Below are 12678 nucleotides of genomic sequence, written 5' to 3'. Positions count from 1 at the left end.
ACTCGATAAAAACGATGCTATTTGATTATATATATATATTAGGGTGAGCCAAAAAAACTAACCTATCGAATCTCTATGCTCTTAAAAGGACCTACTTACTGAGAAAAAAATTCTCACGTTTGGAAAACTTTTTAGCTGAATTTTAAAAGGTGTCGCTGGCTATTTGAAATTTCCCATTTAAATAACACCCGAAAATTTTTTGTTTTTCATTAAAAATGCTGTAACTATTGAAGCGTCGATTGAAAAATTTCATATTCAAGGCTAAGTTTCTAATAGAAGAGAATGGATATTTCAAAAAAAAACATCACGAACAAAAGGGTATTGTTTTTTCACGTGATTTCAAGGAAAACATATGCGGTATCATAAAAACCAGCAGAAACGAACATAATCAATATTTTTTCGCCTCCTGAAAACACGCTATTTTTTATTTGAAAAAATCAAATCTTAAATCAACTTTTGCCAAATTACGAACGTTTCAAGCTCTCATAAACAATGGAATAACGATGTTTCAATTTTTTACACAATATTTAAGAAATAAAAAGTTTGAATAAAATTCACTACAAATTTTTTATTTTTTTTATCTCATATACTTTCATTATAATTAAATAGATCCGGAATTTCGAGTAAAGTAGAAATGAAAGTTTCCTATTTGCAGCAAATCGCGGTGTTTTAATTTATAATGAAATTTATACGCGATGTCCGTGCAGAATAATATCTGGAGGTAGATAAAAAAAAAAAAAAGAAAGAGAAAAAGTACAATTTCATCGACTGAGGTATAATAATAATAATAATAATAATAATAATAATAATAATAATAATAATAATAATAATAATAATAATAATCGTATAAATAATAATCAAATGATGAAGCGCATTGAGAATAACGTCTTTCTCTTCAATCTCTCATCTTTCCTCGTCTTGTATTGTCTGTTTCTCTCTCTCTCTCTGTTGTTGCAGTTTATTAGAGTAAAAATAGGTTTTATTTGCAACGAGTAGTTTACCATCCTCGTGAGAAAATGCCGCAACGGCTTGTTTCCTCGCACATAATAGATATTATATAGCCCGTTGAAAGTAAAAATAATTCCGTTCAACGTTTGTATACCTATATGTATAGGTATACAGACACGTTTATATATTTGTATGCGTATAAGTATACGTATACATGTATATGAATATATTTCACAACCGATGCGCCGCGATAAAACGGAGTGCAAAACACGGTAGACATTATGCTGCAGCAACAGCAGCAATATGGTGCGAAAATATAACAACGGAATTAGGAAATAACGGAGCAAGGCAACGGGAACACGGCGAGTAAATAGATAAACTGTGATGTGTGTGTGTGTGTGCGTGTGTATGTATGTATATATATATATACACGCCGGTACAAGAAAATAGATGAGAAAAAAATTGAGGCAAAGAAAATAGATAAAGAAAAAGAAAAGAATTAGACAAGCTGGTAAGAACAAGATGAGGGAGTGGTTTTTTTTTTATCCTTTTTCTTTCAAGCACGAAATGCGACAAATTACTACTATTTATCGATGCAAAACGAACAGTATTAGCGAATTGGATCTAAAACTCGTATTCAAAGAAAAAAAAATATATTTTTCTAACATTAAAGATAAATATAAAAAAATGAAGAAAACATGAAAAGAGTAAAATTGTGGATGATGCAATGTTGGATGTAAATTTGATTTGTGACAAATGAATTCTGAACGTTTATTTGTAGCAGATACTTTTCGAAAGTTCGAAAGATTTTCTGGAGAGAAACAGTGAAAGAAAAAGATACGGTTAGGTGGTAGTTACGCCTAAAGTGTGAATAAAATTTATCTGGTGTAAAATTTTTATTCAAATCATTGTTAAATTTCTGAAACGAAATTATAAAATTCTTCCGAATCTCTGTCGATGTTTATGAATGATTAAAATTTGTTAAACACATTCACTTAGACACGTAGAATTAGTTTGCTTCTTTCATAAATTTTTTCTAAAACTGTTTCTCAAAGGTTTGAATTATTCTCTGACAATGGTATTTTAAGAATATCTCTTTCAACTGTACATAATCCGATTTCTGATTATGATATAATCTCAGAGAAGGAAAAACAGTAAAAAGGAAATGAAAGTCGATAATTTCTGTTGAAACGAATTAGGAAAATACGTTGTATATTAACAATTTTGAAAGTATTTCGACGAGAAGGAGGTAAAAATGAGAAAATAAATCAATGAATTAGAGAAACTTTGAAAGCTTCGGTTTTTTTTCTTAAATCTCGAATTCTGAAAACATATTTCCTTTTTTCCTTTCCAGTTGTTCAAATGAAAATCAAATGCAAGGCTGTTTTTGATTTTCAAGTATAATCTTCGTTTTAGAAAATACATTACAAGCACGAAATTTTGGTTTTCAAATCAAATATCAAGAAACGTATTAGTTTCGGTTGAAAATGAAGTTTTATAATATCGACGAATCTTTACGTTTGCGGATCTCTATAAGTATCTCAATATGAGTTTGTAGAAAAAATTAAGTTTTTCCGTCTGTATGTCCCGGCAAAGTACCGCGATGATCGCGAAAATAACTTCATGAAAAAATCTGAAATTACAGGAGTTTACATTCAAACGACGGGCATGAAAAGATGCCACGTTTCATATTTTTGAACGTGTTTTTTATCGATAAAATCGAAATTCGAAAAGTGTTAATCACTTCGGCATAGTTTAAACGACGTTAAAAAGATTCACACAAATTATTACAGAACGAATAAAACAACGAAATAGAAAACAATGTTGTGAAAAATACTATTTTTACCGGATTTTTTTTTATTTATTTTTTTTTTATTTAATTGTATCTAAGCGTGAAATACTTATAGTGAATAATTGTGATAAAAATAAATAAATAAATAAATAGATTGTTGATATTTGTATTATGATTTCAGAATTGCAGAACTTAAACAATCGAGGAAGAAAAGTCTCTCTTAAAAACAGTCCGCGAATAGAATGAAAATAGTAATCGCATGATCGAGAAGTGGATAAAATTAAGAATATTCACGTGCGGAGAGTGATATAAGATCAAGTAAGCAGAAACGAGTTAAGGAAGATCGAAAGTCAAGTAAAGTGGAGAAAAACTAAGGAAGAGAAAGACAAAAAGCAAAAAAAGAAACCTACAAATCGAATAAAAAACCATCGACGTAGAGACAGAAAGAAATTGACTGGAAGTGAAATGATGAAATCGATGAAATTGTTGTCCTCACTTTTGATGGTTTACGGAGTGATCGGATTTCCGAATCAACAGCAGAGCCAAGAGCCTCGGGATGCTGCCGGAAATGGGGTCGAGTTAAAACTGCAGGGAATGATAACCTCCTCCTCGCCGTCGCCCAACAACAACAACAACTCGGGGAAGTTTAACTCGACGAAGAGCGTCATCGCGACATCCTCGACGGCGTCCGCGTCGTCGTCGTCATCGGGAAAAATGAAGTCTTCGTCGTCGACGACATCCCTGCCGGAAACCAAGAAGAAGGTTCTCGTCTCAAAGAGCACCGAGCATCCGATTCCGGTGGCAATTGATCAGATCGGCGTTACGACGGTTTCTACCGGAGTTAAAGAGACTCGCGGATCGCTGATTGGGAAAATCAGACCGCAAATAAAACTCACGACTAATTACAGCAGCGCCAGTGAGGTGAGAGAATTTCTTCTTCTTCTTTTTTTTTCCTTTTTTCGAGGTATCGAGTGCGGAAATGAAGCGAAAAGTTGTTTATTCCCGACTCGATTGTAAAGTTTACTTTTTTTTTTTATTTTTTTTTTACCCCAAAAGCGGGACAAAAATGGCTTTTTTTCCTAAAACGCATTTGCGGGAAATATCAGCCCAATTTAAGAGTACCAATTTTCAAATAAATATTTCAGCCAGAGTTTAGTCGGAAATAAAGTCATACGTGTTAACACAGGTATAAATGTCGACTTTATTCCCTTGTTACGTAATGTAATATTGTGCATGTTTTGACAGAGAAGAAATGTAAATGAAAATGAAGTATGGAAAAGGGATTGCTCTGCATGTTTTTCCAAGACGATTTTTCGCGGATACGGTATTTTTAAGAAGAAGTTAATTTCAAAACTTCGCAAAAGTCACGGTTCATTGCGTTGTTTCAAATTCAGGTGCGCCGTGTGGTTGAAAAGTCTTTTTTTTTTATCTGTATACGTTTCAAATTCAGGATAAAAAAATTATTTTCGTGAGCGAAAAAGAATAAAATCTTGATGCGAACAATTTGTTTCTCCGTTCCGAAGCGTGATTCGAGATCTGGACAAAAATTGAATGTAATCTGCTCTATTCAAATAATTTGTAAATGATTCAAGCCACCTCTAACGAAGCGAAGAGAAATAAAAATCTTAGGCGGGTCGTGAAAGATTTCGTTTGTGAGCACAAGTTGGAATCGGCCTAGATTTTCTTAACGATGTCTTGAATGAAAATTGCGACAAGAAAAAAAAAATCACTATTTTGCAACTTTTCAGCTCGACTTTAAATAAAAGAGTTGAATTTGTGAAATACCAATATAATAATATATATTTTACTTCATTGCCGTGGTTTATTAAATTTCATACGTTTACCAAGGAGTATGACAATTATGACGTATTTAGCCAAGAACAACGTTGGAGTGAATTTTTTCAGCGGAAATACGGAAGTTTGAATCATATTAGCGTAACTATACATTAAAAGTTTCTTAGAGGTTACAATAGAAAATTAAGACGGATTTAAAGCGAATTATAAATCAAGTAAAAATTTTATTGGCGTCGCTAATATAATTTGTATGGTAGATTCGGCTGTTATTCCGCTGTTTTCTTAGAGTATCAGATTTCAAGAGTACTTTTTGCGATAAGTTACACCGAGTACACTTTTTTTTCTCCATGAGAAACATTGAAACGCAAGTCTCGACCGATAAGTCGACAGTTAATAAAAGTTCAGGTAAAAAGAAAAGTGGGCTAGGGATCTGAATAAGTCTGTACCTACTGACAATGAGTTAAAAACACTTTAAGGTACGCAAAGAAATTTTTTATTACTTTCAAGAAGTTGGGTGGTAAACAACTTCATAAAATTGAAAACAAGGTCTTATTAATTTTGTGAGATTGAGTGGTGAGAACTTTTGCAACGAAATGAGATTACATAAGAGACGAAAAACGAAAAAGACTCTTCGCTACTGAAAGAAACGATGATCTGCGGAAATGTGAACGAGATAAACTTCTTCGATTGTTAATGAATTTTTTCCGCGTCAAATAAAACGCGAATTATTTCGTAGAATGAAAGAATAACGCGTTAAATGTATTACTTTTTTCATTTTTCATATAATCTAATGAAATTTGCAATAAACTCACTGTTACGCTTTTTCGCTTGTTTTTCTCGCGATCTTGAACTTCGTTTCACGTGTCTCTTGAATTTCTTAGATACGTGTGAAACGGCGGCAGTTGCATCGCGTGTTTATATTAAAGCTTTGCAGACGTGATACGGAGACGTAACAGGAGCAATGCAATATTGAACCTGTGGAACGTGAAAGAAATGCGATACGAAATTGTGCGGAATCTCAGCGCATCGAGAAGAGGCCAGAAATGAAATAAACTGAACTGACCGTGAGTAAAGGTTCGAAAAGAACGAACAGAAGAAAACAGCGAATGAGAAATAAAAATGGATAAGGAAAAATTTTAAAATCGGTACTTTTTTGATTATATAGAAAAAAAGAAAACAATCGGCGGATACAAAGCAATGACACAGCCGAATTGATTGTTGATGATTTGTGAGTTTTTGTCGTCTGAAAATGGCAATTTTTCAGTTTCTTCGTTTATATTCAGAGAATGATTGTTTCGGAGGTTGGTTGACTAGAAATTGACAATTTTTATTAATTTTATTACGAGATAATCGTGCATTGACTATTACCGAATTGTTACATCCGTGAAATAAGAAAATTTATTTACATACACATAAATGAAAAATATTACGGTGGTTGATTTAAACCACTAGAAAATTAAAAAAAATCGAGAATATTCATTCTATTTTCAAAGATCAGAACATATATTTTCAGAGCAACATATTAAAAATTGCAATCGTTATTTTTTTTCTTTAAGTGCAATTGGTCTTCTCTCAAGAGATAGTAATTTTAAAATTTTTCGAACATCCATATGTTTAACGATAACGAACAAAAATTAGTTTCAGAAGCATCAATCTTCACACGGAAATTACGTGTGACCCGTTTTATTATTTATGTATTTCAGTGAATATTTAATTACATCAATTCACGACTCGGTCATTTCGAACGACTATTTCTTCAGCTCGATTGATCGCTGTTATTGCACTGACTGAATACTTGATTGAATTGATCGGTATATATCATCGATTTTACCGTATGGCGTTTCACCTCGATTGAAAAAATAGATGACGCGAAAGATCTACAAAGAAATACTTGAATTTAACAAATAATTAGTCGAGGGGAAGAAATGATTGTAAAATTTTGGAATTTATTAAAATCAACCCAACGACACGTGTCCGGCGTTTAAGCATTGTTTGATGATGGAGAAGAAAAGCAAAGAATTAATGACTACAAAGAATACATTTAACACTGCTTAATTTTGTTCAAAAAAATCCACCGAAACAATCTTTATTAACACGTCGATACCGTTGAATATTAAATTTTTCAAAATTGCATCGATATTATACTATAATCAACAAATGGTGAAACTAAATTGACGACTGAAAAAAAAAAAGAAAAACTATTTCCAGTGACTTTGTAAAAAATCGCCTTTTCGATAAAATCATCAATCGCAGAGTGAAATCCAAACGAATCTGCTAAATTCCCAGGAAACGTTGCACGTGAATTATTCTCAAGACAATTCGTAAAACGCGTACATGCGTGAATACGTACCTACAATAAAGTTGCGCGAGTATAAGTGGAGCTCTATAATCAAGGTTAATGGCAGGTAGAGCTCCCTCCATTTCAGAGCGGTCGGAAAGTTAAGCGACGAGGATCTGGATAAATATCAACTGAACACGTAAAGGAGCACGTACATCCATATGTATCCTGTCATCACGCTTTCCGTACTCACATTTGCGCACCGTGCAATTCATGTGGGTAAAAACCGTACCGCACATGAACTGGAACGAACGACAATTTCATGCATTAGTCAGTGCAAAAGAGCACGAATATTCACAGGATGTATAATTTCTAAAGAAATCGTCGTCCTGAAAACGAATAAAAAAAAAAAAAAAAAATTAACAAAAATAAAAATATATCACAATATTTATAACCACAAAGAGCGGCAAAACGGAGAAAAAATGTAACAAAATTTCACACGGTCACCGTCGTCGTTATCATAATTATTGTTGTTGTTGTTTTTGTTGCTGCTGCTGCTGCTGAATTAGTTGACGCATTTTGTACAGGCTTTGTTCTTCTGCGAGTAATTTTGAAGAAGAATCGTGAAGTTCAGTTATTTGTACATAAATCTTAGTATGTAATTGAAATAAATGAAAAAAAATTGTTCTTCAGCACTCGATCGTTCAAATTAATGAAAGAAAATATTGGGAAAAAAAGGCAAAAAAAAAGAAAGAAAAAGAAAAAGAAAGGAAACACTGCCCGCTGTTCAGATTTACGGTGCAGATATTTGATAACAGCGTTGTAATTTTATCCTCACTGAAAACCTTATGAGAGAATTTTTGATGTATCGGTTTTTCTTTTGCTATTTTTTTTCTAATATAAAACATCGTAGTATTCGATATTAGTTATAAATTTTTCCGTATCACTACGTTCTACACTTTTTATTTCATTTTATATCATTTTCTTTTCAATCTGCTTACACCCGGTATAATGACAAAGGATTGGCAGTGCAGACCTTTTGTAAAGTATCTTTTGTGTAATATATACGTTTATCCTAGAACAATGAGTATAACGAGGCAAAGTGGAGCGAGAGAAAAGTCGGTATTACAAATTACCCTGAAAACTTTGTGCCGTGTAAGCGCGTAATAAAAAAAAAACAGCAGCAATATGTACGAATTAATTACTAAATGTGGAATTGTATAATCTTCTATTCGCAACATATTTGATGGACCAAAAATCGAGATGAATCTATTTTTCTAAATCGGATTTTTTTTTTTTTTATATATAAATTCGGTTATAGAGCGAAGCAATTTATCAATGTAAAATACAATTTTTTACTAAAATTATAAAAAAAATTCCTGATCATATTCGTTTTCAATTCCGTCGACATTTTGTGAGAATTTATCCGTTACATCAGTCCGAAAAATCAAAACCTTTCTGAATAATATGTAAAAAGAAAATCCACAAGAAAATAAATGGGCAAAAAAACGTGGAAAATTAATTAACCAGTAAATACGTATAATGCGCTTAATATTTTCCAAAAATTTGTGAAAAACTTAAGGAAATTATACGTATAATTCGGAATACAACATGTACGATATTTATACCGGTGCGAATTTCAGCGAGCCTTGTATAAATACAGGCGTGTATAAGTATGTAAAATGAAGTTACAAATAATGTTTTAACGGAAGTGTGCAGCCCACCAAATCTAACCCAGCTCTTAACCTCGAACGGCAAGCATGTGGGTTAAACGTTATAACAGTCAGATTTCTTTGGCATTATCCTGTCATTCATTCGGGTCTTTGTTCGTGCTGATTACATCACTTTCGCATCGTTTCGCGTTTAAAAATCACGTTTAGTACAATGCGAAAATATATACATACGTACATATATAATACTAACGAAGAAACGGTACTTTGCTAAATATACCCGCTGCAAGTGTAAATTATATATATTGTTATTATTATACGTCACGGAGTGATTTTAGGCAATTAGCAGATGATCTTGAACGATAAAAATTCTCACCTGTGAACTTGCAGAAGCATTGTCAAGATCACAGAAGCGTATATATGTGACCCGGTAAGAAAAGAAAACGTGGCTACAATGAGATCAACACTCGCAATTCCTTTCTCTCTTCTTTCATGTTATTTTTTAATTCTTTTCTTTATCCCCTTCTCTCCATTGATGGTTTCTTACTCGGCTTTTATCAGTTACCCACAATCGCAATTTATTCCTCTACGTGAATATACATCCACCATATTTACGACAGAGTACAAGGAAGTCTACGTTTAGCCGAGGTACTTTGTTTCCCATTGAACGGCTCGCCTGATTTTTAATCACCTCGTGACGATTTCGAGAGGAAGAAGAAGCAAGGAAAGAATTAAGTAAAAAAAAATTACCATTTCGCACGAGGAAAAAACAATAGTGAATAAACGAATGAGAGAATAGGCATATAATTTCAAGCGATGGAAAAATTCATATCTGACACAAGATTTTAGTGATTTTTTGCAGATTTTTAAATTAGGTCCAAAAACGCGTTGGGCTTCAAAAATCATGAGTAAAAGAAATTTGCTGCAAAAAAAAAAAACTGTAGAAAATTTGAGCGCCTGTTAGAGATGGAACAACAATGTAAAAAATCTTCAACCAAATCAAAATGGTCGAGGGTCGGAACGTGGTCAATTTGACGCGGAATGCCCCATAAATATGTACTTATACGTGAGTTGCGAGAGCGAGAGGAAAAAATTACAACGAGGAAACGGTATTAAAGCGCAAAACGAGATTGTCGCGAGTGTATTACAATATACGTTTACCTACCTACAGCGCTCAAAACTCGGTGAAAAGTCGATTCATCTGCTCGCCTTTCACAAAACCCGTTCACAAAATAACCCAATTATATATATAACGTACGTGACAATGTCGAGATTCTTTACTCGCTCACATGCAGTCGGAGAATTTCGTCATAAATTCCTCAGATGATGGTAAGAAGCTATAAAATGTACGTATTAACCCCGATTTTTTTTCTCTCCATTACTTTGATTGATTTAAAACTAATTAAAGATATTTTGAATTCAGTTCGAATAGGAAAAAGCAAAACACTTACGATTTTTACTATCGTGCGAAATTTTTCCACGAAACTTCAGTTATTCACAAATATGCTCTAAAAATTGTTTAATTCTTCACACAATTTTGTCGAGTCAATTGATCAGAAAAAAAAAAAATATCATCATCAACTCTTAAATAAATCCATAACTTTTCGCATTTTTCGAGTAAAGTAAAAGTTTAGTGCAAAGAAGGCCAGCGGAGATAATTTGATGGTATAAATGACGAATAAGCAGTTTCGTGGTGATTAAAAAAAAAAAAAAAAAAAGAATTCTTTACCAACGTAATTATTTTACCGCCTCTATTTTGACTGAATCATAATAACCGTAATTTGTAGCATCATCAAAATTTGATTGTAACGAAACCCTTCAGGGGTATTTTCTGCGGAGAGAAACTGAATGAGAAATTCGGAGAAGGTTTATATCAGACATTATGAGGCTTTTAAGTGTAAAGTGTACAGTAGGAGCGCAAGGTTAAATGTCGAGCGGAGGCCTGGGAATTACGGTCGTAGGAACATTATTATGTGGATTCGGTACACGGTATTGTCGAGAGAAGAAAGAAAAAAGAAAAAAAAAGCGGAAAAGGAGCAGACAAGTAGCCAGTTGGAACCTTTCCAGTTTAACAATGGGAAGAAAGTTGGAGAGAATTTGTCTGTTTCAAAGAAATATTTGTTTATTCAGATCGTCTTGAATTTTTTACGTTTGTCGATTCTTCTTTTTCGTTTTTTTTTCTTTTGTATGCGTTCTTCGACACAAACAACAAACATTTTTTTGTAAATTCTCAGTCAATATTGCTCAAGATTGCTAACGATATAAATTCTTTTCAAATTGTCTGGTGTACGAGTTTGAATTGGATTTGAGTATAAGATTTTTTGTAATCCTTGAACAATTTCGCGAATTTTGTGCATTTTTTTGGTTTCGTATTCGTGTAAAATGATTTTTTTTTAAACTTCTAGCCTTGACAATAAGGAGAAAAGAAAAACGACGGCAATCGCTGAAATTATTTGGAATCATTAATTATTTTACAGTTTTGGAACTGTTCTAAGCTCTCGTTCAGTGCAATTTCTAAAATCCTTAAAAATTACTGAAAACTTCTGTAATCTTCGACAGTAACTTTGATTTCTGTCATGTTTTTGTCAAATCTTCTACATTATTGACAGACATTTTGAGATTCTCAATTGGAACCCTTAATGATCAGTTTTTCCTTACTGTCGGAAGTTTAATACATAAAAAATCAAACTATAGGAATTTAGTAAAATCATTTAAAAACAGTCCAAAACATTTTGCTCTATTTTAAAGTTTTACAAAATCAAAATCTGCAGAATCCATGACATATTTGTGTTGATATTTTTTTTTGGAAATTTATTTGAAATCTTTTGAAATCTGTTTCATTAAATCGTTTAAAATTGGTCAAATTTCGTTGAATCGTCTTTCACTATTTTTCAAAACTTGCTTTTTAAATTCTCTAAAATCACTTAAAATCCATATTCAAATGTTGCACGTAATAATAAGTGGCGTCCAAGTCTTCGATTTCATACGTATATTGATGGATAATTCGCTCTCTTCCTGATTGAAATTAAAAATGACTTCGATTGAAAATAATTGCAATTCGCAATCTGCAAGCCGCGTTTACGCATCGCATTTATTATACTCAGCGCAGAAATTTGAGAACTTAATTTACAGTTACTAAACCACAACAAGACTTGAGAAAAAATATTTGCCAGCTAAAAGTGCTTGGCTACAAAGATTTCTATTTGCAATGTGCAGGCATGTCTTTTATTCATTGCAAAAAATTTCGTACGTTGTTTCGCTTCGTCGAGCAAAAGTGTAAAAAATGTCGTATCTGTGAGGCAAATGTAAGTCATCAAGCCGGATTAGAGCGATAAAATTGTGAAGAGACACAAAGCTTCAGGACTGGAGAACGTATTACTGTTATTTATCGCTCTCGTTTTTTTCAACAAGAACAGAAGTTTGGAAAAATACGAATCGCAGATTCTAGAGTAGGTACTTGAAACAGTCCGATGGTATTAAGCTTATCTCACTATATTTCATATTATTTCCACTACCTGCACATCAAAAAATGAAAAAGTAAATAGGTGAGGTGGAGATAAATGATAGCTGTAAACAGACAAATATTGATTCTACGTTTAGCTATAACGATAAACGATAATATGCGATAAAATTAAAGGGTTATAGACCTGTCGACGTTAAAATAGACGTATACATATATATATATATATATATATTTGTGTGGAGCTTATTCAATTTTTTACCGTTACTGCAAAATTTCGCGCGAAATTGAATAACCTGCTAAAATGCTAGGTGCGCATAATAAGGAAGGAATAATTGACAAAAGCCGTATCATTCCATTTGTAGTAAATTTCATTCGTGTATATATACGGGGCATTCCGTGCCAAATAACTCAGTCTGATACTATGACCGTTTTATTTTTTTTATATGACAGTTTTCATTCGAAACACCGTCGAATTATTGGATAATAACTTGTACGAAGTCCTCATTCTGCGAAACTTGATTTTCAAAAGTCTCAGAAACTTAGTTTTTACATATTCAATAAAATTCATACATATTTTCAGATAGAAAACGATGATTTTAAAAAATAAAATGAGATTAGAATTTCGGTTTTTTGTACTTTTTTCGTAGGACTTTCGTTATTTAAACTCATATTACCTGCAAAAGTAAAAACAACGAACCGGAATTCCACACCCATTTTCGTTTCAAAATCATCG

The 12678-nt window shown here is 32.6% G+C and overlaps 2 protein-coding genes across 2 annotated transcripts in view; one reads left to right on the top strand and one right to left on the bottom strand.

Moving 5' to 3' along the window:
• LOC124180393 (elongation factor-like GTPase 1) overlaps nt 1-12678 on the bottom strand; it is a 104062-nt gene that overhangs the window by 59911 nt on the left and 31473 nt on the right. The gene's annotated exons all lie outside the window — the stretch shown is intronic.
• Nucleotides 1-12678, top strand: part of LOC124180399 — a 40994-nt gene that overhangs the window by 5122 nt on the left and 23194 nt on the right. Inside the window, exon 2 of the mRNA XM_046565865.1 lies at nt 2922-3661. Within this exon, the coding sequence (XP_046421821.1) occupies nt 3206-3661 (456 nt within the window). The 5' untranslated portion in view covers nt 2922-3205. The remainder of the gene's footprint in view (nt 1-2921; nt 3662-12678) is intronic.

This window comes from Neodiprion fabricii, chromosome 4 (genome assembly GCF_021155785.1).
Source record: "Neodiprion fabricii isolate iyNeoFabr1 chromosome 4, iyNeoFabr1.1, whole genome shotgun sequence".
NCBI lineage: Eukaryota > Metazoa > Arthropoda > Insecta > Hymenoptera > Diprionidae > Neodiprion > Neodiprion fabricii.
This window is presented reverse-complemented; position numbering and strand designations above follow the sequence as displayed.